This window comes from Otolemur garnettii, unplaced genomic scaffold (genome assembly GCF_000181295.1).
Source record: "Otolemur garnettii isolate 467f Iridium unplaced genomic scaffold, OtoGar3 scaffold00098, whole genome shotgun sequence".
In the NCBI taxonomy this organism is placed as follows: domain Eukaryota; kingdom Metazoa; phylum Chordata; class Mammalia; order Primates; family Galagidae; genus Otolemur; species Otolemur garnettii.
In genome coordinates this window covers 7,262,553-7,287,539 of record NW_003852493.1, presented here as the reverse complement: position 1 = coordinate 7,287,539, position 24,987 = coordinate 7,262,553, and the positions used below count along the sequence as shown (strand labels likewise).

General features: G+C 40.9%; 1 protein-coding gene across 4 annotated transcripts in view; it reads left to right on the top strand.

The window, feature by feature from the left end:
• Window positions 1-24,987, top strand: part of ITGB6 (integrin subunit beta 6) — a 78,700-nt gene that overhangs the window by 31,087 nt on the left and 22,626 nt on the right. For 3 of the 4 annotated variants that reach the window (XM_012808975.2, XM_012808974.2, XM_003795982.3), the window contains 4 exons: window positions 11,869-11,958; window positions 16,231-16,365; window positions 16,581-16,995; window positions 24,002-24,224. In XM_012808975.2, the coding sequence (XP_012664429.1) occupies window positions 11,869-11,958; window positions 16,231-16,365; window positions 16,581-16,995; window positions 24,002-24,224 (863 nt within the window). The remainder of the gene's footprint in view (window positions 1-11,868; window positions 11,959-16,230; window positions 16,366-16,580; window positions 16,996-24,001; window positions 24,225-24,987) is intronic. The other variant, XM_012808976.2, reaches the window with a different exon arrangement.

The window sequence follows — 24,987 nt, the reverse complement described above, 5'->3', positions numbered from 1 at the left end:
TAAAGGGAGCTCACCCCAGCCTGGGTCACCATGCAGGGGTCTAACTGCAATCAAGCATTTTCCACATAGCACTGTCTCTTCAACAATCACATATGGCATCAAGGCGCAAAAAGACAGGTTAAACTGACAGTCCCCTGGACACAAGAAGCGTTTGGGACTATTATGTTTTCATTTTATGCCTAATTATCTGAAAAGCCTAAAATATACTACAAAGGTTCTAGTGTTAATTATAATATAATTTAACATTTTGTTGCTCCAGCAGTACTGAATCTTCAAAAAGAAAATAGAAAGTTTGGGTGGAGCCCGTAGCTCAGTGGGTAGGGCATCAGTCATATACACCGAGGCTGGCGGGTTCAAACCCAGCCCGGGCTAGCTAAAACAACAATAACAACTGCCACAATAAAATAGCCAGGCGTTTTGGTGGGTGCCTACAGTCCCAGCTACTTGGGTGGCTGAGGCAAAAGAATTGCTTGAGCCTGAGAGTTTGGGATTGCTGTGAGCTGTGACGCCACAGCACTCTACCCAGGGCGACAGCTTGAGACTCTATCTCAAAAAAAGAAAATAGAAAATTTGGAAGTCACCTGTTGAGCTTGAACAGTCTAGGCGCACTTTCTTCCTTAATTCAAACGTAGGCACACTTGTCCTGTAAGATCGCCAGATTCAGTACCTAAAAGTGCAGGATATCTAGTTAAATTTGTTTTTAAGTAAACAATACAATTTTTTTTAGTATAAGTATGTTCCTCCAAGATTTGGGACAAACTTATACTAAAAACTTTTCATTGTTTCTCTGAATTTCAAGTTCTTCAATATTCCTTCTAAGAATATTTATGTGCTTTCCATGTGCCAAGCACTGAAACAGACCATGGGAGTATCAAGGACAACAAAAAGACCTCGTTTTTGTCCTCATAGGCTCACAATCTAGTGAGGGCAAACCAGAAATAATTATCGAACTGCTCAATAGTGTTAGTAAACAAATTGAGAAAAATAGTCTGCAGCAATGGAGAATAATTAAGGCGGAGGGGGACAGGATCTTCAGGGAAGACTCAACCAGTGATAAGGAGGGGACAGCCTGAAAGCCGAAGAGTTGTCAAGAGGAGAAGGCAGTGCAAAGGCCCTGAGGCAGCAAAGGCTCCATCCTCAGTGTGTTTGAGAAACTGAAAAAGGCTAGTTGACCTGGAGTGAGCTGAGGCAGAAGGAGCTGGTATGGGAGAAGGCTGAAACCAGAACCATCAATCTTGAAGGCCATGGGAAGTAGGCGTGGGTATTATTCTATGGACAACAGACATTCAAAAAATACCACTTTTGTTGCTGAGTATAGATGTGACAGGTATATGACAGGCTGAAAACCCTGTGTGAATTATGGGTATATAGGTTTAAAAACATAATGCTTTTGTTTTCCAAATCACTACAATCCTTCCTGGTCAGGTGACTCTATACCAGCAGTTCTCAAACTTTGGTGCTCATTAAATATGCCTTAGGGAGCTTAAAAAAAAAAAAAAAAAACCATGGCTGAAGCTACACCAATTAAAAACAGTATCTCTAGGGCTGAAATCCAGGCACCAGTGGTGTTTTGTTTTATTTTGTTTTGTTTTTAGCAGTTCCTCTGATGTAGCCAATCACTGCAGGAGCTTGTTAAAATGCAGACTCTCATTAGGGAGGTCTGGGCTGGAGCCTGAGACTCTGCATCCCTACCAGCTCCAAGCTAAAGCTGATACAGCCAGTTCACCCACCACACGGTGAGTGTTGAGGCTGATACTGCTTCTGCAGTCTTTGCACATACACCGGCTTGCTATTTTCTCATCCAGCTCATTGCCTTTCTACTAGTCATCCTTCAAAGTTTTATTACCTGCCCTTTGGTCTGCAAAGCACATAGGCTGCAAGTGAACCCCACACCGCTTCCCATTTTAAAAGAGCCTTCTAAAGCTTTGGGGCCTGAATTCATCAGCAAAGATCTGCAATCCTTCTCCAAAGGCAGGGTAATCTTATTAAGAGAAGATCTGAAGCATCATCAGGAACAGAAATACCCGATGCAGCCTCTTTGTTCTCCAAGTCTCCATTCTCCAGTGCCTCTCTGTGCATTTGTTTGTCTCAGAACAGTCATGCACTGCGGGTCCATTTGTCTTCCCTTATCACTCCGTTACTGCCGCCGAGCACTCGCTCAGCTGTGCGCTACAGCTTCTTGGCTGACAAGATAATTACATTCCGGGGCAGACTGGGAGAAAGACAGGTAATGCTCAGAAGTTCCGAAGTCGACTACCTAGTCATTGCTGGTGCAGACTTCAAGATCAAGCACTTGATCTAATTAGCACACTCCCTTCGCTACCTGCCTGGCTGTGGAATGCTGACAATTGAAAGCCCGAAGGCAAAGCAGATATCATGCAACCCGGAGACAGACAGTCATGCTGCCCTTGTGCCAGAAACAATTACATGTTCATTTTGGAATCTTGGGTGTCCTAGTAACACAATCAAGCCTGGGGGTAAACTTTTGCATAATACGGAGAGTCCTGCATTTACCGATAATGAACCTGAGAACCAGTGGAATACAACCCCACAAGAATGAAAGACCTCACGGGAAGAAAGCCTTCTGACTGCCTTCAGAAGAAGGACTTATTCAGCAAACCCAGCCCGCCCCTAGCTCTGAAAGAAGTATATTGCTCCACAAAAGTGAGGCTTTGCCAGCAAAGAGCTGTTTTCCTTCTACCAGATAAATAACACAACACAGTTCCCCAGGAAATTTTTTTTTTTTTTTTGGCTTCTATGCTTTTGCTACTTTCTATATTTCTTTCAAGATGTAGTCTTTGAGTTTGAAAGTCATTACAGCCATAACCCTTTTCTTCATTTCTTTTTGCTCTAAGTCCTTATAATAAGTGTTCTATAATCTCCAAATCCATCTTTATATTCATATCCACATATGTGTATATGCCAGTTAGTGTCCGTGTGTATATATATGTGCACATGCATGCACTACATACCATATGCCTGTGTCTGTACAGATAGGCATGTACACGCACACACGTATGTGTATATATGGAATTATTATCTTATCTTTTTAATGAGACTCCCATTCCCACTTGCTATTGGCAGTCACACATGCTCCTCCTGCAGGGGCCTGGTAGAGACAAGTGAACACTGGCTTTAAAGACCTATTTCAACCACTTATTACATCTGTGACTGGGCAAGGTACTCACCTGTCTAATTAAAACTAAGGGTTTAAGGTTAAAAAAATAAAAAGAACCCTAGCCCAGTGTTATGGGTTAATTGCGGCCCTCAAAAATATCATTGTTAGAGATTCAGTGCCCAGGACCACAGACTGTGACCTTATTTGGAAATAGAGTCTTGGTGGATATAATTAGTTAGCTTACTCTGAGGTCATACTGGAGCAGGGCAGACCCTTCATCTAATACTACTGGTTCCTTGTATGAAGAGAAGAGACACACAGACGCCAGCATGTGGGGGAGAACACCACATGACAATGGAGGTGGACTGCAGTGATGCATCTGTAAGCCAAGGAACACCGGGAACTCAGGGCATCACCAGAAACCAGCAAGAGGCAAGGACAGGTCCATGGACTTCTAGCCTCCAGAACTGTAGGAAATAAATTTCAATTGTGAGCCACCCAGTGTGTGGTACCTTGGCAACCCAAGGAAATCAGCATACCCATCTCAGGCTTACTTATTCACCTTATTCACCTTACTTATTGGCTAGTAAGAATATTGAGCCAATAAAAAGATCAGTGGTTGCCAGAGGGGTGGGCTTACTTATTCACCTTTCAGGGCCTCAACAGTGACTTCACAAGACCAGGGTAGCCACGGCCAGGCACCTGACAGAAGTGGTCTGGTTAAGAGATCTGGCTCAAGGGCAGAGGATGTGGGTGGATAGGTCCAACTCTACTACTGAAGGCTGAATGACCTTGGGTAATTTAACCAAATATTTTGGACCTCAGTATCTTGGTAGTAAAACAAGAATAATAATATACCTGAATAATAGAGCTCCTGTGAACAATGAAAGAACTGACCTGCCAGGTATGAAGGTTAGCTCTGGTTATTCTTTTCCTGGTGATGGTAGGAGGTGGGTTCCAGGTACCCTTAGTCCTGTGCACTCCCTAAGCCAGGTGGCCCCAGGGAGATGAAGAACAGCTGCTCCCCTCCCCAAGCACTCCTGCTGCTCCAAGGCCATCCCAAAATTCCCACAGCAGATACTCCAGGAACCTAAGGTGTCTGAGGATGCAGGAGATGCTTGGGGATATCAAGGGGCTTGTGATTACCTCTCAATCCTGTTGCAAGGCCTCTTGAACTGTTCACTGCAGCTCATGATGGCTTATTCTTGGGACCTGCTCTTGAGAGAAGGGGAGAGATAATGGTATAGGAGATAAGTGAGGAGATTCTTGTGAGAGCCATGGGTCTGTCTGACACCACCCTTGGCTCCATCCTTAGGTGGAAGGAATCCAGGCAGGAGCTGAGGACGCCTTGTGGCCAAAATACTCAACAGATCTGAGCCAGCCCTTTTCAGAGTTAACCAGCACTTTCTGTAGCATAAGTGGCATCACGATTACCCAGAAGCATCCCCTTAAAAACAGCAGTGAATCCTTCTCTATGCATTTGTTAGTCTCAGAATAGCCAAACATTCTGCGGGAAATAGCCATTTCTGATCAGTGGGTAGACCTAGGAGTGGAACTGCCAGGTCATAGGGTGTGTTTCTGTTCAGCCTTAGCAGATTTTGTCAACTAATTTCCCAAAATAGTTGTACCAATTTACACTCCTACTACAGGTATATGAGAGCCTTGTCAGCTTTTAAGGTTTTTAGTCACTCCTGTGAGTGCCCATGGGCATCTCATTGTGGTTGTCATTTACATTTCTCTAATTTTTGATGATTTGAATACGCTTCACGCACTTATTTGCCACTTGAACATCCATTTTTATCAAAACATCTTTTTCTTGTTGACATGCAGGCATCATTTAGCTCTTCTGGTGCTAGTGTTTGGTCAGATGCGCTTACTACAGATACTTTCATCCCACTCAGTGGCTCCTCTCACTCTGTTAGAGGCAACTTGTGAGAAAGAAATTCTTAATTTTTAAAACTAGACTATCTTTTAGAGCAGTTATAGGTTCACAGCAAGACTGAATAGAAGGCACAGAGATTTCCCTTCCACCCCCATCCCCACACATGTGCACCCTCTGCCATATGGTCCTCTCCTACCGCAATGCTACATCTGTGATAACTGATGAACCCACAGTGATACATCGTTATCACTCGAAGTCCCTATAGCTTGGTGCTGTGTATTTCATGAGTTTTGACCCATGTACAATGACATGCATCCTCCATTGCAGGGGCATGCAGAGTGACTTCCCTGCCCTAAAGCTCCGTCTACTTACCTTTCATTCCCTCCCCACCCCTCTGGCAACCACTGATCTTTTTATTGGCTCGATATTCTTACCCCTTCCAGAGTGCCACATAGTTATATATAATAATACCATAAGTGTTATGGTATTATTTTCAGATGGGCTTCTTTCACTTAGTTATATACACTTAAGGTTCCTCTGCAGCTTTGCACGGCTTGGTAACTCATTTCTTTTAGCAATGAACAATATGCCATTGTCCAACTCCACCGTAGGTTTTTTGTTTACCCATTCACCTACTAAAGGACATCTCAGTTGCTTCCAGGTTTGGAAATTAGGAAGAAAGCTGGTATAAACATCTGGCTGCAGATTTTTGGGTAGACATAGTTTTCAACTCTTTTGGGGAAATTCCAAAGAATGTGATTCCCAAAACATATGGTCAGTGTATGTTTAGTTTTGTAAGAAACTGCCAAACTTGTCTCCCACAGTGGCTGTACCATTTTGCATTCTCTCCAGCAGTGAATGAGAATTCCTGTGGCTCAGCATCCCGGCCAGCATTTGGTGGTGTCAGTGTGCTAGATTTTGGCCATTCTAACCAGTGTGTATTGGTATCTCATTGTTGTTTGATTTGCATTTCCCTGATGACATGTAATGTGGAGCATTTTTTCATCTGCTTATTTGTCATCTATATGTCTTCCTTGGTAACATGTCTGTTAAGGTCTTGGGCTCATTTTTAAATCAGGTTGTTTTCTTGTTCTTGAGTTTTAAGAGTTCTTTGTGTATTTTGTATAACAGTCCTTTAGTAGATTTGCCTTTTACAAATATTTTCTACCAGTTTGTGGCTTGTTTTCTTAGTCTCTTGACATTGTCTTTTATAGAGTAGAAGTTTTAGTCCAGCTTACTGATTCTTTCTTTCATGGATGATGTTTTTGGTGCTGTATCTAAAATGTCATCTCCAGATCAAGGTCAACTAGACTTTCCTCCATGTTATCTTCTTGGACTTGTGTGATTTTGCATTTTACATATAAGTCTGTGATTTATTTGAGCTAATTTTTGTCTGTATCTAGACCTATTTTCTGGCATGTGGATGTCCAGTTCCAGCAGCATTTGTTGAAAAGACTATCTTTGCTGCATTGCTGCCTGTGCTTCCTTGTCAAAGACACTTCCTATGTCTATGCGGGTCTACTTCTTGGCTCTTTATTTTGTTCCATTTGTCTATTTGTCCATTCTTTGGTCAGTAACACACTCTAATATAGATTACAATAGCTTTATAGTAGGTCCTGAAGGAATCCAGGCAGGAGCCGAGGACTCCAATTTAGATTACTGTAGCCTTCTAGTAGACCTTGAAGGAATCTCGGCAGAAGCTGAGGATGCTTTGATTTTTTTTCCTTCAATGTTGAGCTTTACCTCTCCAAATAAACTTTAGAATCAGCTTTTAGAACTTGCTGACATTTTTTTTGGATTGCATTTAATCTATACATGTAATTTTAATTATAAATCCTATTTATCAATCTTTTCCTTTATGAGAAGTACTATTTTGTGTCCTACTTAAGACATTGTTTTTAACCCTAAAGCTGTGAAGATATCTTCCTTGACTTCTACGGTGCTAAACGTCAAATAGTGGCTGGGCACAGTGGCTCATGCCTGTACTCCTAGCACTGGGAGACCAAGAGGGAAGAGTTGCTTGAGCTCAAGAGTTCAAGACCAACTGAGCAAAAGTGAAACCCAGTCTCTACTAAAAATAGAAAAATAGATGGTGTTCTGACAAGCATCTACAGTCCCAGCTACTCAGGAGACTGAGGCAGAAGGATTGCTTGAGCCCAGGACTGTGAGGTTGAGCTAGACTGATATTACCACAGTCTACCCAGGGCAACAGAGCGAGTGTTCTAATTCCTGATCGTCACAGTGGTTGCACCTGTGTGTTTACTTTTTAAATACTCCTTGTACTGTATACTTAACTACTTGTCACTGTGCATGTGTGTTATGCTGCCATTAAAGTTCCTGAGAGTGAAAGAAACAGGTGAGAGAGCGAGAGTGTGTAAAAAGAAGCCACTGATTGAAGAGGTACAAGATGATGACACAAAAATACTTTGAAAGATTAGAGGAAAAATTTGTCAACACAATATGTAACATCATAAGTTCTCGGTCTACACTACGTACAAGCCAACGTTTTAGTAAATATATTTTAATAAACTGCATTTTAGTAAGTATATTTTAAGACCAGAAGCACTAACATTAATGTTAGTTAGTAATATAATATTGAAAATAAACAATGCTGAGCATAAAATAAAGTGATATTAGTGACACAGAAAAAGTTAAGCAAGCTCAGAGCCTAAAGAGAAGCAGTTGGTTTCTCTAAATATTTAACTTTACAAATTCTTTATTAAATTGAGAATGCTATTCTAATCGCTGTAATTTGATCATTACACTTATATACACGTATTGAAATAGTACACTCTACCCCATAAATATGTGTAATTATTATGTGCCAATTAAAAATAACAACAAAAAACCCGTAAAATGTTGCTAGCTGATATGTGGCAAGTTGACTTCTGACTCCCACCCTCTAATGAGGGGCATGAGTAGCGTGGTCTCTATAAAATGACGGCTAATGACCTCTGAGGTGGTGAGAAGTCTTTGAGACTATAGCAGAAATGGCACAAAAATAGGACATAGAGTCCAGTAGGGTCACTATCCAAGGCAGAAACCGAATCTAGATACCTAGCAGAAGCACAGTTAATACTAAACACTGACCCAGGACACAGCCAGGTTCTAAGGGGTTAACCACACAGGAGGTGCAGTCAAAGCAGGAATGAAGGTCGTGTCAGGAGTTGCCCCTTCTATGGATACGAATGCCAAGACATGACCAATGCAAACAAGGGTCTGCCAAGGTCCTCAGCAAGTATCTTTGAGGAGAAAGCCAACAACAGCCTGTCCACGGGTAGCAGGTGTGCAACTGTGAGTTCCGCTGCCCTTAGCCAAGCAAGAATGCACACCTGACAGCTGGTTCTGGCAACCAGGCACTGAGAGGCACCGAACTTGGAGACACTCACTGAGAGGCACGCAGAGTGTGCAGGTGTGAACTCAGGTGCTTTCCCCTGTGTCCTCTGATGCCTGCCCGCTAAATGACCCCCTGTCCTTTTCTTATCCTCCATCCTTGATGAGGAGATGATTTCTAGACAGCAAATGCAAACAGTTGGATAAATAAGAAATCTTCTTTAGAGCTGGAGGCAGAGTGAACATGTAAATAGGGCCTGAAGAAGGAAGCTAAGAAAACAAAGGTAATCAAAAAGAAGGCGTAAAGAAAGCAACCTCAGGTCTTCCTGGGTGGCATGGCAGGGAGGAGGGGAGAAAGTCCACAATCTGGACAATCTGCAGATAGATAACAGAGAATTCAAGCCCAAGCACAGGAGTTTGCCTTTCTAATTAGCTCAGGCACCGTCGTGTTTACAGTGCTCACCACGTCTAATATCCAAACCTCAGAGTCACAAATGCTATAACTCATCACATCTGTGATGCAAAATCATCTTTACTAACATTAAACATGTTTAAGCACAACAATTTATAACAGCACTTTAAGACTTTAATGAAACGCAAGCATTTGGCACATGGTATTTACGGTAATCATAACACTACAAGATTTAAAGTATAATTTTTACAGTATTAGAACAGAAAGCCAAATTGTCCGTGGTTTTGGTTTAATTATTTGAAATACTTTGGGGGCGGGGGGGGAACTCAGCATCTAGAAATTAATTAATAGTTTTCCTCTGCACAGTTGTCAGTGTTATCACTGGTTACTGCTACCGGCTGCCAGCTCCTTTATACCCATGCTCTGGTGGCAATCAGCGAAGGCGATTAATGCTAACCACTTGTCCTAATGGCCAAATGCCAAATGTCATCCTACATGCAGGGTCATAATTATGTTTAGGAAGTGGATGAGTTTGGCATTGATAGCTGAGCATTAACTGCAAATTTGGAGGCCACTTGAACAAGTGCTTGCAGAACACCCTTCATGCCTCATCCTGGGGGATACCAGCCTATTCTTCAAGGATTAACAGTTTCATACAAAGCTAAGAGCCTTGAAATGCTTTCGTTAAAGGATCTAAGCCTTTCTTTGTTAAGCTGTAATGGTCCTTCTTTTCTGAGATCAAATTTACACACGTGCCAGCCCCACCTAAGTAGAATTCAGGTATAGGTATCCGCTGTTAACCACGTCTCATGCTTCACGGTCCTTCATGACACATGTTTATTTGATAAGTCGGTGGACGGGTGCCTTCCTCTTATTTTACAAGCTCTCCCTGAGAGATGGCCGGGACGTCCCATGGGCCTTCCGTGTTCCCACGCCTGGGACATACTGCGGCCCAACAGGCAGTGATGCAGTAAGGTGAGCAATGCCACCAGGACTGCTGGCCACAGCCGCTGGGTAGGAAAACGTCCACGCACCATCCGATGCTTTGAAGAGTTCAGATTTCCAGCGTCTTCCAGTTTCAACACAATTATGATCACCAAGATAAGGGGAATGCGGAAAAACCCACAAATGAAAACTAAAGCCTATTTTTCCGGATAGAATGTGTAGAATGGGCGTGCTGGGATCCCACCTCCAGCTAGTGTACAGCACGGTCCTCGTGCGGGCCGTGTTCCCGTGGCCGAGACCTCCCACGCGCGCTCTGGGTTTCATGAACTGCCCTGGACGTCCTGGGCATGGTCTGTGTTCCACTGCCCGGGTCGTCCCGCGCGTTTCCCCTGTTCCCACGCTGGGGATGTCCCGCGCACGTTCAATGTTCCACTGCCCGGGACTCTGCGCGCTCATCCCGGGTTCCCACAACGGGGACGTCCTGCGTCGGTTCCCTGTTCCCACGCCCAGAACAACCTGCACGTTCTGTGTTCTAATGCCCTGCACGTCCTGCGCGCATACCATGTTCCCTCGCCCGGGAGGTACTGCTCTCGCTCGGTTTTCCACTGCCTGGGACGTCCCAGGCACGTTCTGTGTTGCGATGGCCGGGACGTCCCACGGGCTTTCCGTGTTCCCACGCCTGGGACAACCTGCACGTTCTGAGTTCTCATGCCCTGGACGTCCTGCGCGTGGTCGGTGTCTCCACACCCTGACGTCCTGTGCACATTCTGTGTTCTAATGGCAACTTGGCTTCAGTTCTTCCTCTCCTCGGTTCCCCTTGTTCTGAGTTATTTACTCAGTATCACTATTATAATTAACAATTATTACTCATCTAATTTAGTTCTGTTCATCTTGTAAGCTACTTAAATCTTCTTTAGAATAAGATAGGATATCATTATGTTTGAAAGAGGATATGCCCTAAATCCTTCGCTCAGAGCTTATTTACTCTTTTCTACATGCAATTTTAATAAACTCAGTCATCTGACGTGGCAACACACAGAAACTCAGAAGACCACAGCTGACGGAGCGGTTATGTCTTCTCGCTGTAGCAGAGCACATTAAGCCCACTTAATATGTTGAATGCAACAGTCAAGGAATAAGTAAATGCGTAGGTGAGCAGTGCCTCCGGGTTTAACAAGAAGGCAGAGATTATGTAAAAACACATACAGAAACAACAGCTTCACAGTCAGGGCCTGCTTGATATGGGTGTAACCTCTCTGTAGATTTCAAAAGCCTCTGGTAATTATAGAACTATAGTTCATATTGATAAGCGTGACTCTATTCCTTCAAGAGAAAGTCAGAGTATTGGGGGGAATCTTTTTTTCTTTTAAGAAGACAGGGATGTAATACTTTTCATTTGAAAATAATGAAGGTTCAAAATATAAAACTCAAAGAAGGGGTCATTTTCGGCTGTCTGGAAAATTTCCTTCTGTGCAATGCCCTGTTCCCTGGCCCATGCTCGATGCCTGGGGTGATGACAGATTGATACTGTGAATTCTCAGGTGAGAACAGCATCTCAGGAGAAGCAGTGTCGGTGGAGAATGCCTTCAGAACCAGGTTCTGACTCGCTCCATCCTGAGATGTGGTGGGGAGCAGTTTGAGCCAACCCAAGCACAGTGCTGACACCCTGTAAGTGCTGGTTACTAGAGGAAAGTGAAAGTTAACCGCAGGCATCTGGTTATTCACTCTCTTTCTCCAACAAGTGATTGCTCCTTGAGACCCCTACACTGAATGACTGACTGAGTGACAAACTTTGGTTTCTGCAACATTTCCTGGGCATATGCTTAGAGTTTGGAGACCAAGGATGCTTTGTAAATAGAAGATGTTGTATAAATGTTGCTATCATTTGAGACTTGACTCCCCTTGGTGGTGATATAAATCACCACCCTAGACTACAGCCACTGCAGACCCTAGATTGCCCCAGTGGTAACTCTGACCAGGCCATTTCCCACTTGAGCACAGGAAGCAGCACCAAACAGGGGGTACAGTTTAGGAGAAATGCCTGTTTGTTAACAGGGGACTGTTTTCCCCACCCAGTTAGAAAAAGGTGATCACAGCCAGCAGACTGAACTCCACATTTAACGTTTCTTAGTTATAGGGGGGCAGACGAAGACTGACTTACTCCTTTTCTGTTTACAGAATTATGCAAAACTTATTCCTGGAGCTACGGTAGGGCTGCTTCAGGAGGACTCTGGGAACATTCTCCAGCTGATCATCTCAGCTTATGAAGTAAGATATTTTACAGCCGGCTTCTTCTTTGCATTTCTTTGATATTCAAGGCCTAAGATGTGTTTTATGCAGTTAAAGTCATTCTCATTTGTCAGTAGAGATAGTGCTTATCCAAAAAAAACAAAAAGCAAAAAACAAACCTCTGTGTTAATGTAAACAAAATATGCATTTTGTTCACTTGTTTTATAGATCATCTTCCTGAAAGGTGGAGCAAAAGGTAGAAAACTCACAAACCCAATCATAAGATGGAAGTTGTTTTTATAATAATAACTAATAGCACCATTGTCACCAGCAAAATTTTAATTTGACTGAAAAGGCTCCATGAGTCATATAATTAAGCTCTCCTTTGTCTGAAAAAAAAATTAACTTTAAATTGCCAGCGAATAACAGACTGATATGGAGAGCGCACTCCACAGGCTTAATGAGACTAGATTATAACTCAAGTAAAAATACCACTTAGTGTTAAACATTAAATAGTATAAAACATTAATAGTACATGCAGAATACATTTTTTAGGTTCTCTACTTTTGGGAACCAGGGCAATTTTGCACTGCTCTTATAAGTTTATATATTTTCCTGACTTGGAGAATTAGCACCTAGGGACAAAATTCCTTCTCTAAGATAAGATACTTATGAGAGGGTTGCCACGTTCTCTTTGCCCCCAATTTTGTAACTAATTAGTCAGTGATGTATGGCCAGTTGTTGACTGTTTTTTTATTTTGGTTACTAAGTATCATCCCTCTTTTTTGCCTTGAAAGAGAAAAAAAGATGCACATGTAACGTTGGAAATGAAGTAAAGCCCTAAGTTAGGACAAGAATGAAAAAAGTGAAAAAAAATTTTTTAAAAGAATGAAAAAAGTGCATTTTTATAAAGTTCTGGTATTTGCTCTAACAAGCGGTTATGAAATAATGGGTGGATATGATTTTCCTAATTTTTGATGTTTTAAAATTGTAAATAAATGATCTACATAGAGTATACACCAACATTTAGCATATACTAAACAGTTCTCTTTAATTAAATGACATGTCGGTGAAGATTTTTTTTTTTTTTGAGACAGCATCTCGTTCAGTCTCCCTGGAATTGAGTACTGTGGCATCATAGCTCATAGTACCTCAAACCCTTGGCTCAGCTTCCCAAGTAGCTGGGACTATAGGCACTGTCCACCACACCTGGCTAGTTTTTCTATTTTTAGTAGAGATGGGGTCTGGCTCTTGCCCTGGCTGGTCTTGAACTCCTGAGCTCAAGCAATCCCCTCACCTCAGCCTCCAGAGTACTAGAATTATAGGCCTGAGCCACCGTGCCCAAGCTTTTTAAAAATAGTCGTGCCCATATTTCTCTCACAAACATCTTTGGAGAAGTAGAGAGAAAAGGAAAGCTACATATTTGGGGGGAAAAAAACTCCCCAATGATTTTGACATCATTCTACCAATTCTAAAACTCACCTGAAAGAGGAAAAGTAAAATATTCTTTCCCAAATACTTCATTTCCTCAGAGAACAAAATACAGATGTGTCCATTAAAATTATAGGATGATTAGATTTCTTTTCACTGACATCCTCAGAAACTTCAATTTTCTTAGCTCACACCAAAAATTAATCACCACATTAGCTCGTGCTTGAAATTCTTCCAGACAGGAAAACTTGTCAACAAAACACTATAAAAACCTCCCTCCCTCTCTCTCATGCCGCAATTAAAATTTTAATGTGTAGAATCAAATAAAATCACACAGTAATTCTTCACTGAATGAGAACAGTGCTCTATTTTCTTGAACTCAATACCCTTCCTGATGGCAGCTGCTAACATCTTCAAAGAAATTAAACAGATTGTTATAGAAAACAGTGAATTGTCAAAAATATTCGCTCCTCCAGCCTGACCAGTCTATCCAGGCCCCTGCTTGCCCTGTCAGAGATATATCTCACTTTATGGTTCCAAATACCTCACATAACTGACAGGGGAGTGGAGATCAGAGTAGTAAACATTTGAATTAAATAAAAAATTACTAAGAAGTATTTACTATTCTTAAATGAAACAATCTGGTGTTGGAGTCATTACCGGAACTTTATAATTCACAAAGTGAAGTATGTGATAAGTGTGACACTAGTTCAAATTATTTTTCTACTCTGCTATTTTTAAATGTATTCTAAAAAGACTTTAAAATACGGGGACCCATAGACTGAGTTTCTTTCCAGTCTATAAAAAGACAGAGAAGGAAAAAAAATACCCTGAGAGACTACATAAAACGCTCCGACTGACTTCTAGTAAGGTAGAAACATGATTTGTGTTTATAATTTGTGGCCACAAACTTTAGTGTAGTGTTGTGCAGTGCCATATTGATAGTTAGTTAAAAAAAGAAAGAGTGGTTATCTACCCATTTGCTCATAATTCCCTAATTTCCTTCCTTCTCTAATCATGCAGTAAAAGCTAGTGAAATATTGGTGGGTTAGCTCCTGAGGGTTTGCTCCTCCACTGGCATTTAACTTCCAGCAGGAAATTGATTTGTTTAGTTTTGTTTTACCTGCCTCATAAGAGATGCTCAAAAAATAAATCAATGAAAGGCTGAAACACGAAACACACAAATAAAACATTTATGTCCTTTGGGAAATTTACATTAAAATATTCTTGATCAAATTTGCAATATGACATTCAATTAAACCAACCCTGAGATTTCCTTTACTTAGATCAGGTGATATCGTCACTAGTTCTCATCACTGCTATTACTACAAATCTCCAATACATAACTCTAGGTTCTCACTTAGCTCCCAACTCACTGTGCCTCTATCCCCCAGCACTACACCTATTTTAATTCTTTATGATTTCAGTATGAACAGAATTTGGAGGATGAGGGAGTCATTTGACTGTGTAGTTGGCAAAAATATATGTAAGGAAAATTTGAAGCCAAATATGCTTTTATTTCATATTATTTTTCTTGAGACAGAGTCTCACTTTGTCACCCTCAATAGAGTCCTGTAGCATCATAGCTCACAGCAACCTCTAATTCCTGGGCTCAAGGGATTCTCTTGCCTAAGCCTCCCAAGTAGCTAGCACTACAGGTGGCTGCCTACCACAATGCCTGGCTATTTTTAGAGTCAGAGTCTTTTCAGAGGCAGGTCTTGACTCAGGCTGGTCTTGAACCTGTGAGCTCAGGCAATCCACTTGCCTCAACCTCCCAGAGCCAAATATGTTTTTTAAATGTCAACAATGAAATGGGTATATGGACACAAAACCTTTTCAATGAATTGAATAATGTACAAATTAAATCATAATATTTTAAAATTTATTTTAGTTGATTTTTTAATATTTTTTAACAATTTCATTCCCCCCAAATGCAGACTTTTATTTTAAAAGTGAATAAGGAATATGAAAAGTAAGATGATAAGCTCCTTGAGGACAGAAATCAGGTCTTATGTTATTCCTCCCCTAACTGTACAAAGGGTAATCAATAAATTCCCAATATTGATTTTAAGGCACATTTTTCCTCCACATTTTAACATCTCTAATACTGTGATTCACCTTATAATAAATAGCAAATTACAGTCACTGTCTTCTGGGCAGCACTCATGAAGTACTTTTCATTGACACTGGAGATTATGGTCACTTCAATTTATTGAATGCCTAGTTGCTGCTGTAAATTTAATTGCCATTTCAAAATAACTTCACAAAGTTTGTACTATGATTCAAGATTGAGGTGCAAAGTTATTAGGTATGCAGAAATGTACCAAAACAGAGCAGCAGGGTGTAAATTTGGTATCAGTGAAGCAAATATTCATTTTTAGAGGAATGACTGCAATTCTGAATTCCTTGCAAAACAACAACCAGCTGGTTTATGGGAGCTAAGAAGTGATGATATTTACAAGTAAAGGAGGCTGCTGTTACATTTTGTTACTGAGATATAAGCAAAAGAATTTTCTTTTATATGCCAACCTATGCAACTTGGGGCGGGAGAACTTGCCAAATCTCTCAGAATGAATAAAATAATATTTGAAGCAACAATAAATGGATAGGACTGATTCAGCATACATTGTGCAGAGCCATCTTAAGGTATTTGTCATCATTTGATTGTTAGAAGATAATGGCATATCTTATAATTGTTGATGTCATATATTTGATAAAATATAAAATGTATATATTGCTTGCTTGCTTGATCTGTTGGTGAGCTGCTTTTACATCAAATTTGATTTTATTCATTTGTAGTTTAATGAACATGATTCACAGTTTCTTCTTCTGGCTGTTATTTTTTTGGTTGTGACTTCCTTTAACTCGTTACATCTTAAGGAACTGCGCTCTGAAGTGGAATTAGAAGTTTTAGGAGACACAGAAGGACTCAACTTGTCATTCACAGCCATCTGTGCCAATGGTATCGTCTTCCCACATCAAAAGAAATGCTCTCACATGAAGGTGGGGGACACAGTAAGTAGACGGCCAATAGACGCCTGAAAAGAAACTCAGATGGGTCAGAAGTTCCTTTAGCTCACTGAAGGTGGATTTCTTTCAAGAATTTCAAAAGTGATTTTCAAAGATTTCCTAGTAAACGCCTTTGGCAAAGCTGATATCTGTGCAGCCTTGTTTCACTTTGTGCATTTTGGTGGATGGAGGGAGCAGATAATTAGTATTTTCTTTTCCAGGCTTCATTCAACGTGACTGTGAATATCCCAAAGTGTGAGAGAAGCAGGCACATTATCATAAAGCCTGTGGGGCTGGGGGATGCCCTGGAAATACTTATCAGTCCAGAATGTAACTGCAACTGTCAGAAAGAAGTGGAAGTGAACAGCTCCAAATGCCACAATGGGAATGGCTCCTTCCAATGCGGGGTGTGTGCCTGCAACCCTGGCCACATGGGACCTCACTGCGAGTGTGGCGAGGACATGCTGAGCACAGATTCCTGCAAGGAGACCCCAGATCTGCCCTCCTGCAGCGGAAGGGGCGACTGCTACTGTGGGCAGTGCATCTGCCACTTGTCTCCCTATGGAAACATTTACGGGCCTCACTGTCAATGTGACAACTTCTCCTGCGTAAGACACAAAGGGCTGCTCTGTGGAGGTAGGCTATGTTTACATCCGTCTTACCCTGCAGAAGTTCAAGTATCCGCAAGGGGCTTTGTGTCCTTTGCACCTTCCACAGACTCCCAGACATAATAGCTGCTCGATAAATATTTGCAGATCAATTTTAGACTTAGGGTATCTGAATTTCCTCTTGTAAGATTTCTGACTCCAACATGAGCTTGGGGTGAAATCTCTGCCGACTGAACTTACACCTCTATTATGAGCACTTTGGGAGTCACAGCAGGTGGACTGTGCCCAGAAGTTCAAGACCAGCCTGGACAACAATACTGAGATCCCTGTCTCTATGAAATAGTAAAAATAAATTAGCAGGATGTGGAAGTGCATGCCTATAGTCCTAGCTACTCAGAAGGGTGGGGCAGGAGGATTGCTTGAGCCCAGGAGTTCAAAGTTACAATGAATAAGATCAGGTCACTGCGTTCCAGTCGGGTGACAGAGTGAAACCCAGTCTCCCTCTGTCCAAGGGGAAAAAAAAAAAAAGAAAAGAAAAGACAAATAGAAGCTTATAGAAAGGATAAAGATGGGAAATGGCTTGGAATATCTTTAAAATTTTAAGAAAAGTTTAAAATAAAAATAAAGTAGAATCTTCATAGTCGACCAGTTCCCTACCATTCCCTTGACCCCCCCTCCTGGACATCCATCACCTGTACTCCATGGATGTTCCTTATGTTGACCACCTCCCTATGTTGATCAGTTTATTACAGTCCCTTGGGTGTTCACCTTACACAGGTCCTACTGTATTCATGTTTTAATATCCTTTGTAGACACAAAAATCACTAGCACTTAAAAATATATTTAATACTCCTATAAAATATTTCTGACATATAATTATAATCTATTCAGATAAGAATTATAAATGTGTTAATATATACTTTAAATGATATAAATTTGTATTACAGTTGAAATGTTAACTGCTGGATTGAAGCTCTAATATCTTGCTTTTTCACACTATGTAAGCAGCAGCTCTTCAAAACAGAAAGCCACTATTTTTATACAAAACTAAGCTATTTATGTTTCAAACCACAGTGTTAGAAACATAAAAAAGGATAATTTTCAGGAAAAAAAAAAGACCTGAAAGAAAGACGCCTCAAAGAATTTCAAGCTTTCTGAAAACCATCTGATACTCTTAGAAGTATACCAACCTTTCATTTCTTTGTTGCTGGTATTGCTATCAATAGGTTCTTTTGAGAAAACGTGCCTTTATCCCCCTAGTGAAGAATTTAGAGTCCGTGCCCATTGAGACACATTTCTCTCCCGCTTCATTCAGAGGTTTATTTATTAATTTAATGAATGTGTTTCCAAACCTGCATTAGTCCTTATGACACTTACAGGACACATCTGAAGGTGACAGGAAGCCAACCAGAGGCCATCTCTGCATTATAGGAAGAAGATATTTGGCAGAATCCTTGTAGCATTTCTTTCTTTTTTCATTTCAGGTTATTGTGAGGGTACAAACAACCAGGTCACAATATCTTAGAGTTAGGTAGAATCCCTCTTGTAGTTGTGTCCCAACCCAAAAGGTGTGCCATGTACCTCTACATTGTGCCCATTAAGTAGGAGCACTCAAACCCCCCCTCCTCTGTACCCTCTCCCCCCAACTTGAATTGAAATGAGTTTTTCTCCCCTGTTGGCATAAATTAGATTGTCTACTGGTAATGAGCACATGAGATATTTGCTTTTCCATTCTAGTGATACTTTTCTGAGAAGAATGTGTTTCAGCCCCATCCAGGTTAATACAAAAGATGGAAAGTCTCTACCTTTTTTACAGCAGAATAGTATTCCACGGTATACATGTACCATGGCTTATTAATCCATTCCTGAGTTGTTCGGCATTTAGGTCGTTCCACATCTTGGTAGTTATAAACTGAACTGCAATGAACACTCTACTGCAAAGGATTTTCTTTTCTTTATGATAAAAGGATTTGTTTTTCTTCTGAGTAGATGCCTAGTAGTGGGATTGCAGGATCAAATGGGAGGTCTAACTTGAGTTCTTCGAGGTTTCACCATACTTCTTTCCAAAGAGGCTGTATTAGTTTATAGTCCCACCAATAGTGTAAAAGTGTTCCCTGCTCTCCACATCTATGCCAGCATCTGGCACTTTGTACAAAAATCTAAAGAACAAAACCTAGCTTCCACAATGGCACAAAAAACAAAACTAAGCAATGGTCTTTCATAAAATAAGATGAAAAGAACTCCACAACACTTACCAGTTCTTGCAGAGTTTCTTTGTAGTAGTCAGAGATAATCTCTTGTATCTCTGTGATACCTGTTGTTATTTCCCCTTCTTCATTTCTGATTGAAGTTGTTAGAGAGTTTACTTTTCTGTTTTCTAGTTAATCTGACCAAAGTTTTATTGACTTTATTTATTTTTTGGAACAACCAACTTTTTGTTTTGCTTATATTCTGAGTGATTCTTTTGTTTTCAATTTCATTTACTTCTGGTATAATTTTGGTTATTTATTTTCTTCTGCTAGGTTTGGGATTAGATTGTTCTTCCTTTTCCATTTCTTTAAGATGATTCATTACATTATTGATGTGCTCTCTTTTGGTTTTTCAGATGTAGGCATCTAATGTGATATATTTCCCTCTTGGGACTGCTTTTGCAGTATCCCACAGGTTTTGTTCATTGTTGCTCTATTGGAGGGATTTGACAATTTCCTCTTTTATCTCTTCCTTGACTCAAATGTCATTCAGCATAAGGTTGTTTAATTTCCATGCCTTTGTGTGAGGATGAAAATTTTGTTGGAGCTTTTCCCACCTTCATTGCCATGTGGTCTGAGAAGTTACAAGGTATATTTTCAATTCTTTTAATTTTGTTGAGTTTGATTTGTATCCTAGGCTATGGTCTGTTTTGGAGTGTGCTCCATGGGCTGACGAGACTTAGCTTTGTGGTGGTGTGTTCTGTATATGCCTATAAAGCCAACTTGTTCTAGGGTCAAAGATACAAGTCTCTTATATCTTTGTTTAGTTTCTGTTTAGAGAATCTGTCCAGTTCTGCCAGAGGAGTGTTAAAGTCTCCAGAATTATGGTGTTATATGATATCATATTGCTCAGACCAATTAAGGTCCATTTTATAAATCTGGGAGCTGTAAAATTGGGTGCATATATATTTAGGATTGAAATGTTCTTGTGGTGTATTGTTCTCTTGACAAATATGAAATGACCATCTTTGTCTGTCCTAACTTTAGTTGCTTTAAATCCACTCCTGTCTGAAAATAAGATTGCTACCTCTCCTTTCTTCTGATTTACATTTGACTAAAATACTGTTTTCCATCTCTTTACCCTGAGTCTGGATTTGTCCTTCAAGTTTAGGTGTGTTTCCTGCAGATAGCATATTGATGGTTTGTGCTTTTTTATCCAATCAGCCAGCCTGTGCCTCTTCACTGGAGAATTCAAACCATTAACATTTATTGAGACAATTGGTAAGTGTGGTGGAATTCTATTCATCTTATTTTGTGAATGTCCATTGCTTAGTTTTATCCTTCACACCATCGTGGAAGCTAGATTTTATCCTTTAGTTTCTGGGTGTTTACTTTGTTGGTGGTCCATTGTGATGTTCAGTGTGGAGAATAGGCCTAAGTGTTTCCTGTGGATCTGTTCTGGTTGTGGCAAATTTTCTCAATGTTGGTGTATCAGTAAAAGATTTGATTTCTCCATTGATTTTGAAGCTTAGTTTAGCAAGATATAGAATTCTGGGCTGAAAATTGTTTTATCTAAAAAGATTAAAGGTAGATGACCATTCACTTCTGGTTTGGAAAGTTTCAGCTAAAAGATTTGCTATCACCATGACGCATCTGCCCCTGTAGATCAGTTGGCACTTAACTCCTGGTTGCTTACAGAATTTTCTTTTTTGCCTTGACTTTGGACAGGTTCATTACAATATGTCTTAGAGATGCCCTAGGATGTGTTGAGATGACCAAGGGTTTGATAGCCCTCTAAAAGGAGTGTTTTGAAATAGTTTCAAACTATTGAAACTTTGGAAATTTTCATGTATGGCATCTTCTATCAAGGCTTCCATTCCTTTATGACAGTCTACTTCCCCTTCAGGGATCCCTATAATTCATATGTTTGAATGCTTCATGAAGTTCCATAATTCTGTGAGAGAATATTCAGCTTTCTCTCTCTTCCTTTCTGCCTCTTTAACCATCTGGGTTAGCTCAAGAGCTTTATCCTCTACCTCTGAGATTCTTTCTTCTCCATGGTCTAATCTGTTATTGATACTGTCTGCTTTCAGTTCCCTGATTGATTCCTGAAATTCCTTAAGCTCTGCCATATTCTTTCTATATTCTTCATATCTTTCATCTACTTTTTGGTTCTGTTTTCCACCTTCTTGTTAATTCCCTTTATTGCCTTTGCCATCATATTTTAAATTCCCACTTTATCATTTACATTAATTCCTTATAGGTGGAATACTCTGCAGAAGCTGCCTCATGGTCCTTTGAGGGAATTGCTCTGTTTTGGTTTTGATGCTGGGATTTTTCTGTTGATTTCTCCTCATGTGTATTTTCTTCTTGTTCATTTCCTTCCCCTACTTTTTCCTTCTCATTACCTCCTTCTCTTTAAATTACCTTGTCTCAGAGCTTATGTGTTAAAGTGGCCCTTTAGTATAAGTCCAAAAGGAAGAGAATAGTAAAGAGTAAGAAGGGAGAAACTGGCGGGTTCAAACCCAGCCCTGGCCAAACAAACAAACAAACACAAAAAAGAAGGGAGAAGCAAGAGAAAAGGGGGGAAGCAGAGGCTGAAGAAGGGAAAGAGAGCGACAGGAGAAATGGTGTTTTTGGCAAGGTGCTATGTCCACACCTGCAACTCTAGGACTTTGCGGGGTCCAAGTTAGGCAGGTGCCTCAAAGTCAGGAGCTCCTTACCTTCCTGGGCAAAAGCAAGACCCCACCTCTGCCATGTTTGGAAAGAGTAAACAAAAACAAAAATAATTAAAAATTCAGCAGCATGTCACTGTGGGGACCTGCCAATACATTCTTTCCAAAGGCCAAAGGCAGGACACCTTAGACTGTGGCCTCTTGACCTCCTTGAGCCAGACCAATGCTATGACCCCCCGCCCCCAGCCAGACCAATTTCATGACCCTGCAGCACTGAGAGAGAAGAAGAAATAATAATAAAAATAAATAGAGAAAATTTAAATAAATAGAGTGCAATTATATAAGATAAATAAAAACAAAAGAATGAATATCGTAGCTGTTGTATGAGAAATTTATGTGGGAAGGATGAGGAAGGTAGAAAAATCTCTACCATAAGAGAGAAAAAAGGAGAGAAATTAAAAAGAGAGACTAAAAGGGGATGAAAAACTATAACAAAAGTGGAGGATTCCTTGCTATTGAATAAATTAAAAATAAAAAATAAATATTCAACCAAACTAACAGACAAATAACAACAACAAAAAGAAATATATGTATGTGTGTGTGTATACACAGATATTAGCAATACATAATATACTGCCTGAACACCAGGTGGCACTGTAGTGTTAGGAGATGGAGAACATGCTGTTTTGCTGTGAAAAATTAGGGCTGGAAGCCACTTCTTAGTTGCAGAGGAGATCAGGTCCTGTCTTCCTGACTTAATTCCCATCAATTAGGGCCTAGTTGCTTCACCAGCATTCAGTCCCCACAAGATTGTGGTTCTAAACCTCTCACCAGATTCTTTAGGAGGCACATCACACAGGCCCCCTTGACAACAATTCCCAGGGCCACTCAGCTCACCACAAGGGTGAGTGCCCAAGTTCAGCAGGTATACCAGCCCTGGCTGTGCACTGGGACCCTGTGGACCATTTCCCTGACATGATGGCGGCATCTAGCTAGCAGCCAAGATCTTCTTAATTCTGTGATTTTCAACCAACTGGAGCGTTAAGCCAAGGACTCTCCTACTCTGAGTCCCTTAAAGCCCAGTCATGAAGCTGGAAAAGTAACCAGCTGCTAGAGCAAAGTTTACAAGAGAAAGCCTAGAAAGAAACCTTCCTTCCACAGTAACGGCAGCGGCTCCTACAAGTGAAACCTGCTTTGCTTGTGATTTTTTTTTTCTTACATTTGCTTTGTTTTTATTCAAAGCATAGAAATTTTAATATTGATGAATAATTTTGCTTACAAATTCTTCCTACTGGATAGTTTTTAGGAACAATGCTAATAACAAACATTTATATAGTGCTTATTTCTGGGCCAGGCAGTGTTACAAACACTGTTAGATACTGTCTTAGGTAATCCTAAATTTTGCTGGAAGAGCAAAACTGGTGAGGCAAAATGCTTAAATGCACATTTATTTTTCTGAAGAAAATTACCAGTTATGCGAGTTTGTAAATCAATGTTATTTGTTTGGAATATCCAATGCCTATTTTAGTATCTTGAGCATGGCAGGCACCCAAAAAATATTATGGGAAGAACACATAAGCTCATTATCTTAAACACTTTATCTACCATTTGGGAGTATTGCGTACATCATTATGTGGTCAGATTTAAAGGGGCTCTTTAGGATTCAATGAGATATAAGTGTCTCCCTCTTCAACTGTCTCTGTCCCAGCTTCTCTTCTGCAACAGCACTCCTGTTCCCCTCTTTTTTTTTTAATATTCCCCTCTTACTGTTGCTCTCTTCTGTAAGGATTGTCTTCTTTAATCACCTTGTAAACACTGATGCTCTCCAGAGCTTTTCTCACCCTACCTCTATGTAAGTGTGATCTAATCCACGACAGCTTTCACTACCACCTTTCCCTGATATTATGGGATTTCTGGATTACTTCATTTCATCTGATTATAAATACTGTTTGATATAACGTCCAGTAATCAGGTGGATTCCCAGTGAGACTAGATCAATAGATATCCATAGTGAGCAAAACATGTGAGATAGACTATATCCACACTCATGCCCCCCCTGACACACACACTTTTTTTTCCATTTTTTCCAATGGTCTATAAAGATGAGAAAAGAAAAGATGCCCTCTGCTCCCTCCACGCCCCAGTCTGCATACAGCATTTTGTTTTACAGACAACGGGGACTGTGACTGCGGCGAATGCGTGTGTAGGAGCGGCTGGACCGGCGAGTATTGCAACTGCACGAGCAGCACGGACTCTTGCATCTCGGAGGACGGGGTGCTCTGCAGCGGGCGAGGGGACTGCGTGTGTGGCAAGTGTGTGTGCACAAACCCTGGAGCCTCGGGACCAACCTGTGAACGATGTCCTACCTGTGGTGACCCCTGTAACTCTAAACGGTAATGTCTGTCTCCTCAGTCCCTTTTGTCAGTGGGCTTCCCGGTAATCAAAGGTATAATGACTCTGTGTAGACTCGGAGCTCGCATTGTATTTGCAGGGCTTAGTCTCCAAGTGTCCATCAAAACACACACACCTGCAGGGCCCCTGTGAGCCTTGGCCTGGAAACCAGTCTCTCCGCTTGCCTCTTTCTCAGCCCTGACTATCGGGAATCACAAAGTCACATGTCTGCTAGAGACTAGCACAGGAAGTCGAGCTGGTGTCCCACACTGATAACATCAGATGGCCTCTCAGTCACAAAGCCAGCCACACAGAAAGAATGCCGTGGAGGTAGACTGACGGCACCCACACGCAGGCTGCACCTTTTCATGGGAAACAGACAGGCCTCTTTTTTTATCTAGAAGTTGACAGCCTGACCTTACTGATTCAGTCCTATCTGGAGACTTACCGAGGCAGAGGCAGAAAGATGGTCTTAACTTTCAATTCCCTCCCGCTTCTTCGCCACCCATGCTCTTTGGCGCCTTTCTCTTGGGTCATTATGCACAGTTATTGTGTACTGTATTTTCTTTTATACTATAAAACAATAACAAAAACCCCCACATTTTCTTAATGAGATTGGGTCAAAACTTGTAGCTCAAGTGAAGCAGACTTCCAGACTGGTTGTTATGATAACTCGGTGTGTAATCTATGAGGCAGCAGATATGCTTAAGCAGTTCGTATTTTCATTAACTCTGGTACCCAAAATGGTGACATTTGCATTTCTGA